This window comes from Oncorhynchus kisutch, unplaced genomic scaffold (assembly GCF_002021735.2).
Source record: "Oncorhynchus kisutch isolate 150728-3 unplaced genomic scaffold, Okis_V2 scaffold2248, whole genome shotgun sequence".
In the NCBI taxonomy this organism is placed as follows: Eukaryota; Metazoa; Chordata; class Actinopteri; order Salmoniformes; family Salmonidae; genus Oncorhynchus; species Oncorhynchus kisutch.
Window position 1 is genome coordinate 9773 of NW_022264193.1, and position 23778 is coordinate 33550.

Genomic DNA, 23778 nt, shown 5'->3' on the forward strand with positions numbered 1-23778 from the left:
CTCTAACTACAACCACTGCTGCTCCAACGACCACTACAACTCCAGAAACTATTACGACAACCAGTGCAGCTCCTGCTACAACAACTACAACTTCAGCTCCTACAACAACCATAACAACGGCACCTACTACAACTCCTGCAGTTCCTACAACTGTAGCTACCACGACCACTCCACCTGCTGTACTTACTACAACAATCACAACTACAGCTCCTGATACAACAACTGTAGCTCCTACGTCAACCACAGCAGCTGCCTCTACGACAACCATAGAAGCTCTAACTACAACCACTGCTGCTCCAACGACCACTACAACTGCAGAACCTATTACGACAACCACTGCAGCGCCTGATACAACAACTACAACTTCAGCTCCTACGACAACCACAACAACAGCAACTACAACAACTGTAGCTCCCACGACAACTGCAGCTCCTACAACAACTTTAGCATCTACGACAACCATTGCAGCCCTAACTACAACAACTTCTGCTCCTACGACCACTGCAACTCCACAACCTACTACGACAACCAGTGCAGTTCCTACTACAACAACTGCTGTTCTTATGACCACAGTGACTGCAGCACCTTCTACAACAACTACAACTTCAGCTCCTACGACAACCATAACAACGGCACCTACTACAACTCCTGCAGTTCCTACAACTGTAGCTACCACGACCACTCCACCTGCTGTACTTACTACAACAATCACAACTACAGCTCCTGATACAACAACTGTAGCTCCTACGTCAACCACAGCAGCTGCCTCTACGACAACCATAGAAGCTCTAACTACAACCACTGCTGCTCCAACGACCACTACAACTGCAGAACCTATTACGACAACCACTGCAGCGCCTGATACAACAACTACAACTTCAGCTCCTACGACAACCACAACAACAGCAACTACAACAACTGTAGCTCCCACGACAACTGCAGCTCCTACAACAACTTTAGCATCTACGACAACCATTGCAGCCCTAACTACAACAACTGCTGCTCCTACGACCACTGCAACTCCACAACCTAATACGACAACCAGTGCAGCTCCTACTACAACAACTGCTGTTCTTACGACCACAGTGACTGCAGCACCTTCTACAACAACTACAACTTCAGCTCCTACTACAACCACAACAGCAGCACCTACTACAACTCCTGCAGTTCCTACAACTGTAGCTACCACGACCACTCCACCTGCTGTACTTACTACAACAATCACAACTACAGCTCCTGATACAACAACTGTAGCTACTACGTCAACCACAGCAGCTGCCTCTACGACAACCATAGAAGCTATAACTACAACCACTGCTGCTCCAACGACAACTACTACTCCAGAAACTATTACGACAACCACTGCAGCACCTGCTACAACAACTACAACTTCAGCTCCTACGACAACCACAACAACAGCACCTTCAACAACTGTAGCTCCCACAACAACTGCTGCTCCTACGACCACTGCAACTCCACAACCTACTACGACAACCAGTGCAGTTCCTATTACAACAACTGCTGTTCTTACGACCACAGTGACTGCAGCACCTTTTACAACAACTACAACTTCAGCTCCTACGACAACCACAACAACAGCACCTACAACAACTGTAGCTCCCACGACAACTGCAGCTCCTACAACAACTTTAGCATCTACTTCAACCACAGAAGCTGCCCCTACGACAGCCACTGCAGCCCTAATCACACTAACTGCTGCTACTACGACCACTACAACTCCAGAACCTACTACAACAGAACCTACTCCTACAACTACTAAGACTGCAGACCCTACCACGACAACCAGTGCAGCCCCTTCTACAACAACTACAACAGCTCTTTCAACGACTGTAAATCCTATGACAACAATAGTTGGTCCTACAACCACTATTATATCAATTAATTCTGCAGGTCCTACAACCACAGCCACAACTGGTAGTTATCATCCTACAACAAGGACTACAACTGCATCACCTACAAGTACAAACACAACTGTACTTCCTACATCGAATACAAGAACTTCAACTTATATCTCAACTTCTATGACATCAACAACTAGGTATGCAAGATAATTTAGTGTATTTTGTGTATATCCTTGTATATCCATGCTTGTGTCGTTATATTAATATTATTTAGCATATAATAACCCACCAAAAGGTGCAATATAAATCCAATCCATTATAATTAATGTGCTTGTTGAAGGCAAGACCACTAGATTTCTTACATACTTTTTCTAATTATTTTAACATTTTCTAAACTTTCTAAACCAAAGCAATTTAAATGAGTATAAATTAGCATATAATAACCCACCAAAAATAATATTAACTCTTGAACCGTTCAAGCTAGAGAGACCGAACCAACTTTCATATGTTCAGGCTATCCTTTCCTATCTATCAATCAATCTTTCCATCGACTTTCTTTTTCCAATTATAACCAGTCACTACCATTACTAGTGCAGTGACTGCCATTCCTATAACTTATTTTACAACCATGATTACTTTAAGACAAGCTAGCAAGTACACACATTTTCTTTAGGAAATGTAATTTTCCATGTATTATTATTTTCTCTTAGATTCGGCACAGTGGGAGTTTTTGTTAAACTGATATTCAAGGTCAAAACACCAGTCCCCACTGAGGATGATGTCCTTGGTGCCGTCAAGAAACAATTGTCTCCTCAATTCACGACCACTCAAACCACCTTCCAGAATGCAACTTATATCAGTGAGTTCAACAAATTAGGCTTCATGAAGACATTTATTTCCACTCTATAAAATCATTTCTTAATAAATAAACATTCAACTGCTCCTGCTATCTAAATACTTCTTGAATGTTTTTTAATGTTGTTGAAACTCCTAAATTGTAGCAGTTAATTTGATCTGTTGCTATAGTGACCATTTTTTTGTGTGCTCACAGAACTTACAGATACTTCATTTGCCATCGACCTTGGTTTCAAAATAACCAATGTAACCCAGGAGTCTCTAAGTAATAGACTCACACTCACCAATGAGACCGAAACCCAGATACAGGATTCAATTAACAGACTAGTAAGATACTGTACTTCTACACATAAGATACATCCATGGTCATGTTCAGGTCATGATAGTAATTGACAACTTGATGTTTTGTCCCCTTTTAGCTCCAAAAGGTTCTCAGTGAACCAGATGGCAAACAGTTTAAATTTCCCAACGCCAACCTCATGTAAGTACAACGTCATAACCTTGAACCAACCTGTCTTTCTCAACTGCACTCTTTAGAATTTCTGCAGATTTCATTTAGCTGCTGCTTGTACAGCTAAACAGGATGAAGGGAACATGTTTAACTCTCACACAAAACCCATTTTTACGTCCACAGTGTTGATGGCACTGAAATCACGGCAAACGTGACATATGTATACAAAGAGGAAGATGTCAACCACCCTAGTGGTTTTCTACAGGAAGTCTTAAAAGTCTCAGGTATGCTGCTTTTGTTACCATACGGTTGTCATTTCTATGTTTTTGTATGACAGTGAGTTATCAAACACCATGTAACGTGTAAAATTTTCAATCTCGAAAACACTTATATATCAATGTTATATGACATATTACAAGTTTATAATCCCTCTAAAATGTATTTCCATTTCTATTCTAGGTCTCCTGACCACCACTGTTACCCCAACAACAACTACCAACACCACACCACTTCCTACCCTATTGACTTCAGTGACATCAACAACTAGGTAAGCAAGATCATTTATTATAATTATTTCATACAATTCAATTAACACTTTGTCAATCAAGGAACCTTTGCAACAATGAACCATGTATATCCATGCTTGTGTCGTTAACTACTGATGTTTTAATAAAAGCATCCAAAATGTCAACCTTTCTTTGAGTACATCAATCGGTCAAAAGGTGCAATATAAATCCAATCCATTATTATTAATGTGCTTGCTGAAGGCAAGACCACTAGATTTCTTACATACTTTTTCTAATTATTTTAACATTTTCTAAACTTTCTAAACCAAAGCAATTTAAATGAGTATAAATTGGCATATAATAACCCACCAAAAATAATATTAACTCTTGAACCGTTCAAGCTAGAGAGACTGAACCAACTTTCATAATGGCAGGCTATCCTTTCCTATCCTATCCTATCCATCAATCAATCTTTCCTCCGACTTTCTTTTTCCAATTATAACCAGTCACTACCATTACTAGTGCAGTGACTGCCAATCCTATAACTTATTTTACAACCATGATTACTTTAAGACAAGCTAGCAAGTACAAACATTTTCTTTAGGAAATGTAATTTTCCATGTATTATTATTTTCTCTTAGATTCGGCACAGTGGGAGTTTTTGTTAAACTGATATTCAAGGTCAAAACACCAGTCCCCACTGAGGATGATGTCCTTGGTGCCGTCAAGAAACAATTGTCTCCTCAATTCACGACCACTCAAACCACCTTCCAGAATGCAACTTATATCAGTGAGTTCAACAAATTAGGCTTCATGAAGACATTTATTTCCACTCTATAAAATCATTTCTTAATAAATAAACATTCAACTGCTCCTGCTATCTAAATACTTATTGAATGTTTTTTAATGTTGTTGAAACTCCTAAATTGTAGCAGTTAATTTGATCTGTTGCTATAGTGACCATTTTTTTGTGTGCTCACAGAACTTACAGATACTTCATTTGCCATCGACCTTGGTTTCAAAATAACCAATGTAACCCAGGAGTCTCTAAGTAATAGACTCACACTCACCAATGAGACCGAAACCCAGATACAGGATTCAATTAACAGACTAGTAAGATACTGTACTTCTACACATAAGATACATCCATGGTCATGTTCAGGTCATGATAGTAATTGACAACTTGATGTTTTGTCCCCTTTTAGCTCCAAAAGGTTCTCAGTGAACCAGATGGCAAACAGTTTAAATTTCCCAACGCCAACCTCATGTAAGTACAACGTCATAACCTTGAACCAACCTGTCTTTCTCAACTGCACTCTTTAGAATTTCTGCAGATTTCATTTAGCTGCTGCTTGTACAGCTAAACAGGATGAAGGGAACATGTTTAACTCTCACACAAAACCCATTTTTACGTCCACAGTGTTGATGGCACTGAAATCACGGCAAACGTGACATATGTATACAAAGAGGAAGATGTCAACCACCCTAGTGGTTTTCTACAGGAAGTCTTAAAAGTCTCAGGTATGCTGCTTTTGTTACCATACGGTTGTCATTTCTATGTTTTTGTATGACAGTGAGTTATCAAACACCATGTAACGTGTAAAATTTTCAATCTCGAAAACACTTATATATCAATGTTATATGACATATTACAAGTTTATAATCCCTCTAAAATGTATTTCCATTTCTATTCTAGGTCTCCTGACCACCACTGTTACCCCAACAACAACTACCAACACCACACCACTTCCTACCCTATTGACTTCAGTGACATCAACAACTAGGTAAGCAAGATCATTTATTATAATTATTTCATACAATTCAATTAACACTTTGTCAATCAAGGAACCTTTGCAACAATGAACCATGTATATCCATGCTTGTGTCGTTAACTACTGATGTTTTAATAAAAGCATCCAAAATGTCAACCTTTCTTTGAGTACATCAATCGGTCAAAAGGTGCAATATAAATCCAATCCATTATTATTAATGTGCTTGCTGAAGGCAAGACCACTAGATTTCTTACATACTTTTTCTAATTATTTTAACATTTTCTAAACTTTCTAAACCAAAGCAATTTAAATGAGTATAAATTGGCATATAATAACCCACCAAAAATAATATTAACTCTTGAACCGTTCAAGCTAGAGAGACTGAACCAACTTTCATAATGGCAGGCTATCCTTTCCTATCCTATCCTATCCATCAATCAATCTTTCCTCCGACTTTCTTTTTCCAATTATAACCAGTCACTACCATTACTAGTGCAGTGACTGCCAATCCTATAACTTATTTTACAACCATGATTACTTTAAGACAAGCTAGCAAGTACAAACATTTTCTTTAGGAAATGTAATTTTCCATGTATTATTATTTTCTCTTAGATTCGGCACAGTGGGAGTTTTTGTTAAACTGATATTCAAGGTCAAAACACCAGTCCCCACTGAGGATGATGTCCTTGGTGCCGTCAAGAAACAATTGTCTCCTCAATTCACGACCACTCAAACCACCTTCCAGAATGCAACTTATATCAGTGAGTTCAACAAATTAGGCTTCATGAAGACATTTATTTCCACTCTATAAAATCATTTCTTAATAAATAAACATTCAACTGCTCCTGCTATCTAAATACTTATTGAATGTTTTTTAATGTTGTTGAAACTCCTAAATTGTAGCAGTTAATTTGATCTGTTGCTATAGTGACCATTTTTTTGTGTGCTCACAGAACTTACAGATACTTCATTTGCCATCGACCTTGGTTTCAAAATAACCAATGTAACCCAGGAGTCTCTAAGTAATAGACTCACACTCACCAATGAGACCGAAACCCAGATACAGGATTCAATTAACAGACTAGTAAGATACTGTACTTCTACACATAAGATACATCCATGGTCATGTTCAGGTCATGATAGTAATTGACAACTTGATGTTTTGTCCCCTTTTAGCTCCAAAAGGTTCTCAGTGAACCAGATGGCAAACAGTTTAAATTTCCCAACGCCAACCTCATGTAAGTACAACGTCATAACCTTGAACCAACCTGTCTTTCTCAACTGCACTCTTTAGAATTTCTGCAGATTTCATTTAGCTGCTGCTTGTACAGCTAAACAGGATGAAGGGAACATGTTTAACTCTCACACAAAACCCATTTTTACGTCCACAGTGTTGATGGCACTGAAATCACGGCAAACGTGACATATGTATACAAAGAGGAAGATGTCAACCACCCTAGTGGTTTTCTACAGGAAGTCTTAAAAGTCTCAGGTATGCTGCTTTTGTTACCATACGGTTGTCATTTCTATGTTTTTGTATGACAGTGAGTTATCAAACACCATGTAACGTGTAAAATTTTCAATCTCGAAAACACTTATATATCAATGTTATATGACATATTACAAGTTTATAATCCCTCTAAAATGTATTTCCATTTCTATTCTAGGTCTCCTGACCACCACTGTTGCCCCAACAACAACTACCAACACCACACCACTTCCTACCCTATTGACTTCAGTGACATCAACAACTAGGTAAGCAAGATCATTTATTATAATTATTTCATACAATTCAATTAACACTTTGTCAATCAAGGAACCTTTGCAACAATGAACCATGTATATCCATGCTTGTGTCGTTAACTACTGATGTTTTAATAAAAGCATCCAAAATGTCAACCTTTCTTTGAGTACATCAATCGGTCAAAAGGCTGCAATATAAATCCAATCCATTATAATTAATGTGCTTGCTGAAGGCAAGACCACTAGATTTCTTACATACTTTTTCTAATTATTTTAACATTTTCTAAACTTTCTAAACCAAAGCAATTTAAATGAGTATAAATTAGCATATAATAACCCACCAAAAATAATATTAACTCTTGAACCGTTCAAGCTAGAGAGACTGAACCAACTTTCATATGTGCAGGCTATCCTTTCCTATCCTATCCTATCCATCAATCAATCTTTCCACCGACTTTCTTTTTCCAATTATAACCAGTCACTCCCATTACTAGTGCAGTGACTGCCAATCCTATAACTTATTTTACAACCATGATTACTTTAAGACAAGCTAGCAAGTACACACATTTTCTTTAGGAAATGTAATTTTCCATGTATTATTATTTTCTCTTAGATTCGGCACAGTGGGAGTTTTTGTTAAACTGATATTCAAGGTCAAAACACCAGTCCCCACTGAGGATGATGTCCTTGGTGCCGTCAAGAAACAATTGTCTCCTCAATTCACGACCACTCAAACCACCTTCCAGAATGCAACTTATATCAGTGAGTTCAACAAATTAGGCTTCATGAAGACATTTATTTCCACTCTATAAAATCATTTCTTAATAAATAAACATTCAACTGCTCCTGCTATCTAAATACTTATTGAATGTTTTTTAATGTTGTTGAAACTCCTAAATTGTAGCAGTTAATTTGATCTGTTGCTATAGTGACCATTTTTTTGTGTGCTCACAGAACTTACAGATACTTCATTTGCCATCGACCTTGGTTTCAAAATAACCAATGTAACCCAGGAGTCTCTAAGTAATAGACTCACACTCACCAATGAGACCGAAACCCAGATACAGGATTCAATTAACAGACTAGTAAGATACTGTACTTCTACACATAAGATACATCCATGGTCATGTTCAGGTCATGATAGTAATTGACAACTTGATGTTTTGTCCCCTTTTAGCTCCAAAAGGTTCTCAGTGAACCAGATGGCAAACAGTTTAAATTTCCCAACGCCAACCTCATGTAAGTACAACGTCATAACCTTGAACCAACCTGTCTTTCTCAACTGCACTCTTTAGAATTTCTGCAGATTTCATTTAGCTGCTGCTTGTACAGCTAAACAGGATGAAGGGAACATGTTTAACTCTCACACAAAACCCATTTTTACGTCCACAGTGTTGATGGCACTGAAATCACGGCAAACGTGACATATGTATACAAAGAGGAAGATGTCAACCACCCTAGTGGTTTTCTACAGGAAGTCTTAAAAGTCTCAGGTATGCTGCTTTTGTTACCATACGGTTGTCATTTCTATGTTTTTGTATGACAGTGAGTTATCAAACACCATGTAACGTGTAAAATTTTCAATCTCGAAAACACTTATATATCAATGTTATATGACATATTACAAGTTTATAATCCCTCTAAAATGTATTTCCATTTCTATTCTAGGTCTCCTGACCACCACTGTTGCCCCAACAACAACTACCAACACCACACCACTTCCTACCCTATTGACTTCAGTGACATCAACAACTAGGTAAGCAAGATCATTTATTATAATTATTTCATACAATTCAATTAACACTTTGTCAATCAAGGAACCTTTGCAACAATGAACCATGTATATCCATGCTTGTGTCGTTAACTACTGATGTTTTAATAAAAGCATCCAAAATGTCAACCTTTCTTTGAGTACATCAATCGGTCAAAAGGTGCAATATAAATCCAATCCATTATAATTAATGTGCTTGCTGAAGGCAAGACCACTAGATTTCTTACATACTTTTTCTAATTATTTTAACATTTTCTAAACTTTCTAAACCAAAGCAATTTAAATGAGTATAAATTAGCATATAATAACCCACCAAAAATAATATTAACTCTTGAACCGTTCAAGCTAGAGAGACTGAACCAACTTTCATATGTGCAGGCTATCCTTTCCTATCCTATCCTATCCATCAATCAATCTTTCCACCGACTTTCTTTTTCCAATTATAACCAGTCACTCCCATTACTAGTGCAGTGACTGCCAATCCTATAACTTATTTTACAACCATGATTACTTTAAGACAAGCTAGCAAGTACACACATTTTCTTTAGGAAATGTAATTTTCCATGTATTATTATTTTCTCTTAGATTCGGCACAGTGGGAGTTTTTGTTAAACTGATATTCAAGGTCAAAACACCAGTCCCCACTGAGGATGATGTCCTTGGTGCCGTCAAGAAACAATTGTCTCCTCAATTCACGACCACTCAAACCACCTTCCAGAATGCAACTTATATCAGTGAGTTCAACAAATTAGGCTTCATGAAGACATTTATTTCCACTCTATAAAATCATTTCTTAATAAATAAACATTCAACTGCTCCTGCTATCTAAATACTTATTGAATGTTTTTTAATGTTGTTGAAACTCCTAAATTGTAGCAGTTAATTTGATCTGTTGCTATAGTGACCATTTTTTTGTGTGCTCACAGAACTTACAGATACTTCATTTGCCATCGACCTTGGTTTCAAAATAACCAATGTAACCCAGGAGTCTCTAAGTAATAGACTCACACTCACCAATGAGACCGAAACCCAGATACAGGATTCAATTAACAGACTAGTAAGATACTGTACTTCTACACATAAGATACATCCATGGTCATGTTCAGGTCATGATAGTAATTGACAACTTGATGTTTTGTCCCCTTTTAGCTCCAAAAGGTTCTCAGTGAACCAGATGGCAAACAGTTTAAATTTCCCAACGCCAACCTCATGTAAGTACAACGTCATAACCTTGAACCAACCTGTCTTTCTCAACTGCACTCTTTAGAATTTCTGCAGATTTCATTTAGCTGCTGCTTGTACAGCTAAACAGGATGAAGGGAACATGTTTAACTCTCACACAAAACCCATTTTTACGTCCACAGTGTTGATGGCACTGAAATCACGGCAAACGTGACATATGTATACAAAGAGGAAGATGTCAACCACCCTAGTGGTTTTCTACAGGAAGTCTTAAAAGTCTCAGGTATGCTGCTTTTGTTACCATACGGTTGTCATTTCTATGTTTTTGTATGACAGTGAGTTATCAAACACCATGTAACGTGTAAAATTTTCAATCTCGAAAACACTTATATATCAATGTTATATGACATATTACAAGTTTATAATCCCTCTAAAATGTATTTCCATTTCTATTCTAGGTCTCCTGACCACCACTGTTGCCCCAACAACAACTACCAACACCACACCACTTCCTACCCTATTGACTTCAGTGACATCAACAACTAGGTAAGCAAGATCATTTATTATAATTATTTCATACAATTCAATTAACACTTTGTCAATCAAGGAACCTTTGCAACAATGAACCATGTATATCCATGCTTGTGTCGTTAACTACTGATGTTTTAATAAAAGCATCCAAAATGTCAACCTTTCTTTGAGTACATCAATCGGTCAAAAGGTGCAATATAAATCCAATCCATTATAATTAATGTGCTTGCTGAAGGCAAGACCACTAGATTTCTTACATACTTTTTCTAATTATTTTAACATTTTCTAAACTTTCTAAACCAAAGCAATTTAAATGAGTATAAATTGGCATATAATAACCCACCAAAAATAATATTAACTCTTGAACCGTTCAAGCTAGAGAGACTGAACCAACTTTCATATGTGCAGGCTATCCTTTCCTATCCTATCCTATCCATCAATCAATCTTTCCTCCGACTTTCTTTTTCCAATTATAACCAGTCACTACCATTACTAGTGCAGTGACTGCCAATCCTATAACTTATTTTACAACCATGATTACTTTAAGACAAGCTAGCAAGTACAAACATTTTCTTTAGGAAATGTAATTTTCCATGTATTATTATTTTCTCTTAGATTCGGCACAGTGGGAGTTTTTGTTAAACTGATATTCAAGGTCAAAACACCAGTCCCCACTGAGGATGATGTCCTTGGTGCCGTCAAGAAACAATTGTCTCCTCAATTCACGACCACTCAAACCACCTTCCAGAATGCAACTTATATCAGTGAGTTCAACAAATTAGGCTTCATGAAGACATTTATTTCCACTCTATAAAATCATTTCTTAATAAATAAACATTCAACTGCTCCTGCTATCTAAATACTTATTGAATGTTTTTTAATGTTGTTGAAACTCCTAAATTGTAGCAGTTAATTTGATCTGTTGCTATAGTGACCATTTTTTTGTGTGCTCACAGAACTTACAGATACTTCATTTGCCATCGACCTTGGTTTCAAAATAACCAATGTAACCCAGGAGTCTCTAAGTAATAGACTCACACTCACCAATGAGACCGAAACCCAGATACAGGATTCAATTAACAGACTAGTAAGATACTGTACTTCTACACATAAGATACATCCATGGTCATGTTCAGGTCATGATAGTAATTGACAACTTGATGTTTTGTCCCCTTTTAGCTCCAAAAGGTTCTCAGTGAACCAGATGGCAAACAGTTTAAATTTCCCAACGCCAACCTCATGTAAGTACAACGTCATAACCTTGAACCAACCTGTCTTTCTCAACTGCACTCTTTAGAATTTCTGCAGATTTCATTTAGCTGCTGCTTGTACAGCTAAACAGGATGAAGGGAACATGTTTAACTCTCACACAAAACCCATTTTTACGTCCACAGTGTTGATGGCACTGAAATCACGGCAAACGTGACATATGTATACAAAGAGGAAGATGTCAACCACCCTAGTGGTTTTCTACAGGAAGTCTTAAAAGTCTCAGGTATGCTGCTTTTGTTACCATACGGTTGTCATTTCTATGTTTTTGTATGACAGTGAGTTATCAAACACCATGTAACGTGTAAAATTTTCAATCTCGAAAACACTTATATATCAATGTTATATGACATATTACAAGTTTATAATCCCTCTAAAATGTATTTCCATTTCTATTCTAGGTCTCCTGACCACCACTGTTGCCCCAACAACAACTACCAACACCACACCACTTCCTACCCTATTGACTTCAGTGACATCAACAACTAGGTAAGCAGATCATTTATTATAATTATTTCATACAATTCAATTAACACTTTGTCAATCAAGGAACCTTTGCAACAATGAACCATGTATATCCATGCTTGTGTCGTTAACTATTGATGTTTTAATAAAAGCATCCAAAATGTCAACCTTTCTTTGAGTACATCAATCGGTCAAAAGGTGCAATATAAATCCAATCCATTATAATTAATGTGCTTGCTGAAGGCAAGACCACTAGATTTCTTACATACTTTTTCTAATTATTTTAACATTTTCTAAACTTTCTAAACCAAAGCAATTTAAATGAGTATAAATTAGCATATAATAACCCACCAAAAATAATATTAACTCTTGAACCGTTCAAGCTAGAGAGACTGAACCAACTTTCATATGTGCAGGCTATCCTTTCCTATCCTATCCTATCCATCAATCAATCTTTCCATCCGACTTTCTTTTTCCAATTATAACCAGTCACTACCATTACTAGTGCAGTGACTGCCAATCCTATAACTTATTTTACAACCATGATTACTTTAAGACAAGCTAGCAAGTACAAACATTTTCTTTAGGAAATGTAATTTTCCATGTATTATTATTTTCTCTTAGATTCGGCACAGTGGGAGTTTTTGTTAAACTGATATTCAAGGTCAAAACACCAGTCCCCACTGAGGATGATGTCCTTGGTGCCGTCAAGAAACAATTGTCTCCTCAATTCACGACCACTCAAACCACCTTCCAGAATGCAACTTATATCAGTGAGTTCAACAAATTAGGCTTCATGAAGACATTTATTTCCACTCTCTATAAAATCATTTCTTAATAAATAAACATTCAACTGCTCCTGCTATCTAAATACTTATTGAATGTTTTTTAATGTTGTTGAAACTCCTAAATTGTAGCAGTTAATTTGATCTGTTGCTATAGTGACCATTTTTTTGTGTGCTCACAGAACTTACAGATACTTCATTTGCCATCGACCTTGGTTTCAAAATAACCAATGTAACCCAGGAGTCTCTAAGTAATAGACTCACACTCACCAATGAGACCGAAACCCAGATACAGGATTCAATTAACAGACTAGTAAGATACTGTACTTCTACACATAAGATACATCCATGGTCATGTTCAGGTCATGATAGTAATTGACAACTTGATGTTTTGTCCCCTTTTAGCTCCAAAAGGTTCTCAGTGAACCAGATGGCAAACAGTTTAAATTTCCCAACGCCAACCTCATGTAAGTACAACGTCATAACCTTGAACCAACCTGTCTTTCTCAACTGCACTCTTTAGAATTTCTGCAGATTTCATTTAGCTGCTGCTTGTACAGCTAAACAGGATGAAGGGAACATGTTTAACTCTCACACAAAACCCATTTTTACGTCCACAGTGTTGATGGCACTGAAATCACGGCAAACGTGACATATGTATACAAAGAGGAAGATGTCAACCACCCTAGTGGTTTTCTACAGGAAGTCTTAAAAGTCTCAGGTATGCTGCTTTTGTTACCATACGGTTGTCATTTCTATGTTTTTGTATGACAGTGAGTTATCAAACACCATGTAACGTGTAAAATTTTCAATCTCGAAAACACTTATATATCAATGTTATATGACATATTACAAGTTTATAATCCCTCTAAAATGTATTTCCATTTCTATTCTAGGTCTCCTGACCACCACTGTTGCCCCAACAACAACTACCAACACCACACCACTTCCTACCCTATTGACTTCAGTGACATCAACAACTAGGTAAGCAGGATCATTTATTATAATTATTTCATACAATTCAATTAACACTTTGTCAATCAAGGAACCTTTGCAACAATGAACCATGTATATCCATGCTTGTGTCGTTAACTACTGATGTTTTAATAAAAGCATCCAAAATGTCAACCTTTCTTTGAGTACATCAATCGGTCAAAAGGCTGCAATATAAATCCAATCCATTATAATTAATGTGCTTGCTGAAGGCAAGACCACTAGATTTCTTACATACTTTTTCTAATTATTTTAACATTTTCTAAACTTTCTAAACCAAAGCAATTTAAATGAGTATAAATTAGCATATAATAACCCACCAAAAATAATATTAACTCTTGAACCGTTCAAGCTAGAGAGACTGAACCAACTTTCATATGTGCAGGCTATCCTTTCCTATCCTATCCTATCCATCAATCAATCTTTCCATCCGACTTTCTTTTTCCAATTATAACCAGTCACTACCATTACTAGTGCAGTGACTGCCAATCCTATAACTTATTTTACAACCATGATTACTTTAAGACAAGCTAGCAAGTACACACATTTTCTTTAGGAAATGTAATTTTCCATGTATTATTATTTTCTCTTAGATTCGGCACAGTGGGAGTTTTTGTTAAACTGATATTCAAGGTCAAAACACCAGTCCCCACTGAGGATGATGTCCTTGGTGCCGTCAAGAAACAATTGTCTCCTCAATTCACGACCACTCAAACCACCTTCCAGAATGCAACTTATATCAGTGAGTTCAACAAATTAGGCTTCATGAAGACATTTATTTCCACTCTCTATAAAATCATTTCTTAATAAATAAACATTCAACTGCTCCTGCTATCTAAATACTTATTGAATGTTTTTTAATGTTGTTGAAACTCCTAAATTGTAGCAGTTAATTTGATCTGTTGCTATAGTGACCATTTTTTTGTGTGCTCACAGAACTTACAGATACTTCATTTGCCATCGACCTTGGTTTCAAAATAACCAATGTAACCCAGGAGTCTCTAAGTAATAGACTCACACTCACCAATGAGACCGAAACCCAGATACAGGATTCAATTAACAGACTAGTAAGATACTGTACTTCTACACATAAGATACATCCATGGTCATGTTCAGGTCATGATAGTAATTGACAACTTGATGTTTTGTCCCCTTTTAGCTCCAAAAGGTTCTCAGTGAACCAGATGGCAAACAGTTTAAATTTCCCAACGCCAACCTCATGTAAGTACAACGTCATAACCTTGAACCAACCTGTCTTTCTCAACTGCACTCTTTAGAATTTCTGCAGATTTCATTTAGCTGCTGCTTGTACAGCTAAACAGGATGAAGGGAACATGTTTAACTCTCACACAAAACCCATTTTTACGTCCACAGTGTTGATGGCACTGAAATCACGGCAAACGTGACATATGTATACAAAGAGGAAGATGTCAACCACCCTAGTGGTTTTCTACAGGAAGTCTTAAAAGTCTCAGGTATGCTGCTTTTGTTACCATACGGTTGTCATTTCTATGTTTTTGTATGACAGTGAGTTATCAAACACCATGTAACGTGTAAAATTTTCAATCTCGAAAACACTTATATATCAATGTTATATGACATATTACAAGTTTATAATCCCTCTAAAATGTATTTCCATTTCTATTCTAGGTCTCCTGACCACCACTGTTGCCCCAACAACAACTACCAACACCACACCACTTCCTACCCTTTGACTTCAGTGACATCAACAACTAGGTAAGCAGGATCATTTATTATAATTATTTCATACAATTCAATTAACACTTTGTCAATCAAGGAACCTTTGCAACAATGAACCATGTATATCCATGCTTGTGTCGTTAACTACTGATGTTTTAATAAAAGCATCCAAAATGTCAACCTTTCTTTGAGTACATCAATCGGTCAAAAGGCTGCAATATAAATCCAATCCATTATAATTAATGTGCTTGCTGAAGGCAAGACCACTAGATTTCTTACATACTTTTTCTAATTATTTTAACATTTTCTAAACTTTCTAAACCAAAGCAATTTAAATGAGTATAAATTAGCATATAATAACCCACCAAAAATAATATTAACTCTTGAACCGTTCAAGCTAGAGAGACTGAACCAACTTTCATATGTGCAGGCTATCCTTTCCTATCCTATCCTATCCATCAATCAATCTTTCCACCGACTTTCTTTTTCCAATTATAACCAGTCACTCCCATTACTAGTGCAGTGACTGCCAATCCTATAACTTATTTTACAACCATGATTACTTTAAGACAAGCTAGCAAGTACAAACATTTTCTTTAGGAAATGTAATTTTCCATGTATTATTATTTCTCTTAGATTCGGCACAGTGGGAGTTTTTGTTAAACTGATATTCAAGGTCAAAACACCAGTCCCCACTGAGGATGATGTCCTTGGTGCCGTCAAGAAACAATTGTCTCCTCAATTCACGACCACTCAAACCACCTTCCAGAATGCAACTTATATCAGTGAGTTCAACAAATTAGGCTTCATGAAGACATTTATTTCCACTCTCTATAAAATCATTTCTTAATAAATAAACATTCAACTGCTCCTGCTATCTAAATACTTATTGAATGTTTTTTAATGTTGTTGAAACTCCTAAATTGTAGCAGTTAATTTGATCTGTTGCTATAGTGACCATTTTTTTGTGTGCTCACAGAACTTACAGATACTTCATTTGCCATCGACCTTGGTTTCAAAATAACCAATGTAACCCAGGAGTCTCTAAGTAATAGACTCACACTCACCAATGAGACCGAAACCCAGATACAGGATTCAATTAACAGACTAGTAAGATACTGTACTTCTACACATAAGATACATCCATGGTCATGTTCAGGTCATGATAGTAATTGACAACTTGATGTTTTGTCCCCTTTTAGCTCCAAAAGGTTCTCAGTGAACCAGATGGCAAACAGTTTAAATTTCCCAACGCCAACCTCATGTAAGTACAACGTCATAACCTTGAACCAACCTGTCTTTCTCAACTGCACTCTTTAGAATTTCTGCAGATTTCATTTAGCTGCTGCTTGTACAGCTAAACAGGATGAAGGGAACATGTTTAACTCTCACACAAAACCCATTTTTACGTCCACAGTGTTGATGGCACTGAAATCACGGCAAACGTGACATATGTATACAAAGAGGAAGATGTCAACCACCCTAGTGGTTTTCTACAGGAAGTCTTAAAAGTCTCAGGTATGCTGCTTTTGTTACCATACGGTTGTCATTTCTATGTTTTTGTATGACAGTGAGTTATCAAACACCATGTAACGTGTAAAATTTTCAATCTCGAAAACACTTAGATATCAATGTTATATGACATATTACAAGTTTATAATCCCTCTAAAATGTATTTCCATTTCTATTCTAGGTCTCCTGACCACCACTGTTGCCCCAACAACAACTACCAACACCACACCACTTCCTACCCTATTGACTTCAGTGACATCAACAACTAGGTAAGCAGGATCATTTATTATAATTATTTCATACAATTCAATTAACACTTTGTCAATCAAGGAACCTTTGCAACAATGAACCATGTATATCCATGCTTGTGTCGTTAACTATTGATGTTTTAATAAAAGCATCCAAAATGTCAACCTTTCTTTGAGTACATCAATCGGTCAAAAGGCTGCAATATAAATCCAATCCATTATAATTAATGTGCTTGCTTGAAGGCAAGACCACTAGATTTCTTACATACTTTTTCTAATTATTTTAACATTTTCTAAACTTTCTAACCAAAGCAATTTAAATGAGTATAAATTAGCATATAATAACCCACCAAAAATAATATTAACTCTTGAACCGTTCAAGCTAGAGAGACTGAACCAACTTTCATATGTGCAGGCTATCCTTTCCTATCCTATCCTATCCATCAATCAATCTTTCCACCGACTTTCTTTTTCCAATTATAACCAGTCACTCCCATTACTAGTGCAGTGACTGCCAATCCTATAACTTATTTTACAACCATGATTACTTTAAGACAAGCTAGCAAGTACACACATTTTCTTTAGGAAATGTAATTTTCCATGTATTATTATTTTCTCTTAGATTCGGCACAGTGGGAGTTTTTGTTAAACTGATATTCAAGGTCAAAACACCAGTCCCCACTGAGGATGATGTCCTTGGTGCCGTCAAGAAACAATTGTCTCCTCAATTCACGACCACTCAAACCACCTTCCAGAATGCAACTTATATCAGTGAGTTCAACAAATTAGGCTTCATGAAGACATTATTTCCACTCTCTATAAAATCATTTCTTAATAAATAAACATTCAACTGCTCCTGCTATCTAAATACTTATTGAATGTTTTTTAATGTTGTTGAAACTCCTAAATTGTAGCAGTTAATTTGATCTGTTGCTATAGTGACCATTTTTTGTGTGCTCACAGAACTTACAGATACTTCATTTGCCATCGACCTTGGTTTCAAAATAACCAATGTAACCCAGGAGTCTCTAAGTAATAGACTCACACTCACCAATGAGACCGAAACCCAGATACAGGATTCAATTAACAGACTAGTAAGATACTGTACTTCTACACATAAGATACATCCATGGTCATGTTCAGGTCATGATAGTAATTGACAACTTGATGTTTTGTCCCCTTTTAGCTCCAAAAGGTTCTCAGTGAACCAGATGGCAAACAGTTTAAATTTCCCAACGCCAACCTCATGTAAGTACAACGTCATAACCTTGAACCAACCTGTCTTTCTCAACTGCACTCTTTAGAATTTCTGCAGATTTCATTTAGCTGCTGCTTGTACAGCTAAACAGGATGAAGGGAACATGTTTAACTCTCACACAAAACCCATTTTTACGTCCACAGTGTTGATGGCACTGAAATCACGGCAAACGTGACATATGTATACAAAGAGGAAGATGTCAACCACCCTAGTGGTTTTCTACAGGAAGTCTTAAAAGTCTCAGGTATGCTGCTTTTGTTACCATACGGTTGTCATTTCTATGTTTTTGTATGACAGTGAGTTATCAAACACCATGTAACGTGTAAAATTTTCAATCTCGAAAACACTTATATATCAATGTTATATGACATATTACAAGTTTATAATCCCTCTAAAATGTATTTCCATTTCTATTCTAGGTCTCCTGACCACCACTGTTGCCCCAACAACAACTACCAACACCACACCACTTCCTACCCTATTGACTTCAGTGACATCAACAACTAGGTAAGCAGATCATTTATTATAATTATTTCATACAATTCAATTAACACTTTGTCAATCAAGGAACCTTTGCAACAATGAACCATGTATATCCATGCTTGTGTCGTTAACTATTGATGTTTTAATAAAAGCATCCAAAATGTCAACCTTTCTTTGAGTACATCAATCGGTCAAAAGGTGCAATATAAATCCAATCCATTATAATTAATGTGCTGTCTGAAGGCAAGACCACTAGATTTCTTACATACTTTTTCTAATTATTTTAACATTTTCTAAACTTTCTAAACCAAAGCAATTAAATGAGTATAAATTAGCATATATAACCCACCAAAAATATATTAACTCTTGACCGTTCAAGCTAGAGAGACTGAACCAACTTTCATATGTGCAGGCTATCCTTTCCTATCCTATCCTATCCATCAATCAATCTTTCCACCGACTTCTTTTTCCAATTATAACCAGTCACTCCCATTACTAGTGCAGTGACTGCCAATCCTATAACTTATTTTACAACCATGATTACTTTAAGACAAGCTAGCAAGTACACACATTTCTTTAGGAAATGTAATTTTCCATGTATTATTATTTTCTCTTAGATTCGCACAGTGGGAGTTTTGTTAAACTGATATTCAAGGGTCAAAACACCAGTCCCCACTGAGGATGATGTCCTTGGTGCCGTCAAGAAACATTGTCTCCTCAATTCACGACCACTCAAACCACCTTCCAGAATGCAACTTATATCAGTGAGTTCAACAAATTAGGCTTCATGAAGACATTTATTTCCACTCTCTATAAAATCATTTCTTAATAAATAACATTCACTGCTCCTGCTATCTAAATACTTATTGAATGTTTTTAATGTTGTTGAAACTCCTAAATTGTAGCAGTTAATTTGATCTGTTGCTATAGTGACCATTTTTTTGTGTGCTCACAGAACTTACAGATACTTCATTTGCCATCGACCTTGGTTTCAAAATAACCAATGTAACCCAGGAGTCTCTAAGTAATAGACTCACACTCACCAATGAGACCGAAACCCAGATACAGGATTCAATTAACAGACTAGTAAGATACTGTACTTCTACACATAAGATACATCCATGGTCATGTTCAGGTCATGATAGTAATTGACAACTTGATGTTTTGTCCCCTTTTAGCTCCAAAAGGTTCTCAGTGAACCAGATGGCAAACAGTTTAAATTTCCCAACGCCAACCTCATGTAAGTACAAACGTCATAACCTTGAACCAACCTGTCTTTCTCAACTGCACTCTTTAGAATTTCTGCAGATTTCATTTAGCTGCTGCTTGTACAGCTAAACAGGATGAAGGGAACATGTTTAACTCTCACACAAAACCCATTTTTACGTCCACAGTGATGATGGCACTGAGATCACGGCAAACGTGACGTATGTATACAAAGAGGAAGATGTCAACCTCCCTAGTGGTTTTCTACAGGAAGTCTTAAAAGTCTCAGGTATGCTGCTTTTGTTACCATACGGTTGTCATTTCTATGTTTATTTATGACAGTGAGTTATTAAACACCATGTAACGTGTATAATACTCAATCTCGAAAACACTTATATATCAATGTTATATGACATATTACAAGTTTATAATCCCTCTAAAATGTATTTCCATTTCTATTCTAGGTCTCCTGACCACCACTGTTGCCCCAACAACAACCACCAACACCACACCACTTCCTACCCTTTTGACTTCAGTGACATCAACAACTAGGTAAGCAAGATCATTTATTATAATGTTTTCATACAATTCAATTAACACTTTGTCAAACAAGGAACCTTTGCAACAATGAACCATGTATATCCATGCTTGTGTCGTTAACTACTGATGTTTTAATTAAAAGCATCCAAAATGTCAACCTTTCTTTAGAAAAGCTCTTTGAGTGCATCAATTGGTCAAAAGGCTTAATATAAATCCAATCCATTATAATTAATGTGCTTGCTGAAGGCAAGACCACTAGATTTCTTACATACTTTTTCTAATTATTTTAACATTTCTAAACGTTCTAAACTAAAACAATTTAAATGAGTATAACTTAGCATATAATAACCCACCAAAAATAATATTAACTCTTGAACCGTTCAAGCTAGAGAGACCGAACCAACTTTCATACGTTCAGGCTATTCTTTCCTATCCTATCCATCAATCAATCTTTCCATCGACTTTCTTTTTCCAATTATAACCAGTCACTACCATTACTACTGCAGTGACTACCAATCCTGTAACTTATTTTACAACCATGATTACTTTAAGACAAGCTAGCAAGTACACACATTTTCTTTAGGAAATGTAATTTTCCATGTATTATTATTTTCTCTTAGATTCGGCACAGTGGGAGTTTTTGTTAAACTGATATTCAACGTCAAAACAACCAGTCCCCACTGAGGATGATGTCCTTGGATGCCGTCAAGAAAGCAATTGTCTCCTCAATTCACGACCACTCAAACCACCTTCCAGAATGCAACTTATATCAGTGAGTTCAACAAATTAGGCTTCATGAAGACATTTATTTTTCCACTCTCTATAAAAATCATTCTTAATAATAAACATTCAACTGCTCCTGCTATCTAAATACTTATTGAATGTTTTTTAATGTTGTTGAAACTCCTAAATTGTAGCAGTTAATTTGATCTGTTGCTATAGTGACCATTTTTTTGTGTGCTCACAGAACTTACAGATACTTCATTTGCCATCGACCTTGGTTTCAAATAACCATGTAACCAGGAGTCTCTAAGTAATAGACTCACACTCACCAATGAGACCTGAAACCCAGATACAGGATTCAATTAACAGACTAGTAAGATACTGTACTTCTACACATAAGATACATCCATGGTCATGTTCAGGTCATGATAGTAATTGACAACTTGATGTTTTGTCCCCTTTTAGCTCCAAAAGGTTCTCAGTGAACCAGATGGCAAACAGTTTCAATTTCCGAAAGCCAACCTCATGTAAGTACAACGTCATAACCTTGAACCAACCCGTCTTTCTCAACTGCACTCTTTAGAATTTCTGCAGATTTCATTTAGTTGCTGCTGGTACAGCTAAACAGGATGAAAGGAACATGTTAACTCTCACACAAAACCCATTTTTACGTCCACAGTGATGATGGCACTGAGATCACGGCAAACGTGACGTATGTATACAAAGAGGAAGATGTCAACCTCCCTAGTGGTTTTCTACAGGAAGTCTTAAAAGTCTCAGGTATGCTGCTTTTGTTACCATACGGTTGTCATTTCTATGTTTATTTATGACAGTGAGTTATTAAACACCATGTAACGTGTATAATACTCAATCTCGAAAACACTTATATATCAATGTTATATGACATATTACAAGTTTATAATCCCTCTAAAATGTATTTCCATTTCTATTCTAGGTCTCCTGACCACCACTGTTGCCCCAACAACAACCACCAACACCACACCACTTCCTACCCTTTTGACTTCAGTGACATCAACAACTAGGTAAGCAAGATCATTTATTATAATGTTTCATACAATTCAATTAACACTTTGTCAAACAAGGAACCTTTGCAACAATGAACCATGTATATCCATGCTTGTGTCGTTAACTACTGATGTTTTAATTAAAAGCATCCAAAATGTCAACCTTTCTTTAGAAAAGCTCTTTGAGTGCATCAATTGGTCAAAAGGCTTAATATAAATCCAATCCATTATAATTAATGTGCTTGCTGAAGGCAAGACCACTAGATTTCTTACATACTTTTTCTAATTATTTTAACATTTTCTAAACGTTCTAAACTAAAACAATTTAAATGAGTATTAACTTAGCATATAATAACCCACCAAAAATAATATTAACTCTTGAACCGTTCAAGCTAGAGAGACCGAACCAACTTTCATACTGTTCAGGCTATTCCTTTCCTATCCTATCCATCAATCAATCTTTCCATCGACTTTCTTTTTCCAATTATAACCAGTCACTACCATTACTACTGCAGTGACTACCAATCCTATAACTTATTTTACAACCATGATTACTTTAAGACAGCTAGCAAGTACACACATTTTCTTAGGAAATGTAATTTTCCATGTATTAGTTATTTTCTCTACGATTCGGGCACAGTGGGAGTTTTGTTAAACTGATATCAACTCAAAACACCAGTCCCCACTGAGGATCTATGTCCTTGATGCCGTCAAGAAGCAATTGTCTCCTCAATTCACGACCACTCAAACCACCTTCCAGAATGCAACTTATATCAGTGAGTTCAACAAATAAGGCTTCATGAAGACATTTTTTTCACTCGATAAAATAATCTGTTAATAAGTAAACTTCAACTGCTCCTGCTATCTAAATCTTCTTGAATGTTTTTTAATGTTGTT

The 23778-nt window shown here is 36.3% G+C and overlaps 1 protein-coding gene across 1 annotated transcript; it reads left to right on the plus strand.

Annotated features, from left to right (window-relative positions):
• The first annotated feature begins 1549 nt into the window (after window positions 1-1549).
• Window positions 1550-16633, plus strand: LOC116369560 (mucin-5AC-like). The gene is made up of 42 exons (XM_031819535.1): window positions 1550-2059; window positions 2573-2721; window positions 2914-3044; window positions 3137-3198; window positions 3352-3452; window positions 3628-3715; window positions 4316-4464; window positions 4657-4787; window positions 4880-4941; window positions 5095-5195; window positions 5371-5458; window positions 6059-6207; window positions 6400-6530; window positions 6623-6684; window positions 6838-6938; window positions 7114-7201; window positions 7803-7951; window positions 8144-8274; window positions 8367-8428; window positions 8582-8682; window positions 8858-8945; window positions 9546-9694; window positions 9887-10017; window positions 10110-10171; window positions 10325-10425; window positions 10601-10688; window positions 11289-11437; window positions 11630-11760; window positions 11853-11914; window positions 12068-12168; window positions 12344-12431; window positions 13032-13180; window positions 13375-13505; window positions 13598-13659; window positions 13813-13913; window positions 14089-14176; window positions 14779-14927; window positions 15122-15252; window positions 15345-15406; window positions 15560-15660; window positions 15836-15922; window positions 16523-16633. Exons 1-41 carry the CDS (start codon window positions 1860-1862, stop codon window positions 15898-15900), a joined length of 4425 nt encoding a protein of 1474 aa, XP_031675395.1. The 5' UTR covers window positions 1550-1859; the 3' UTR covers window positions 15901-15922; window positions 16523-16633.
• The last annotated feature ends 7145 nt before the right edge of the window (window positions 16634-23778 follow it).

Bases quoted from the DNA above. Each gene is read 5' to 3' on its own strand.
- LOC116369560 (XM_031819535.1), top strand. From the start codon at position 1,860: ATGACAACAATAGTTGGTCCTACAACCACTATTATATCAATTAATTCT. The intron at 6,685-6,837 runs GTAAGTACAACG...TTACGTCCACAG, and splicing joins TTTCCCAACGCCAACCTCAT to TGTTGATGGCACTGAAATCA. The intron at 11,438-11,629 runs GTGAGTTCAACA...GTGTGCTCACAG, and splicing joins CCAGAATGCAACTTATATCA to AACTTACAGATACTTCATTT.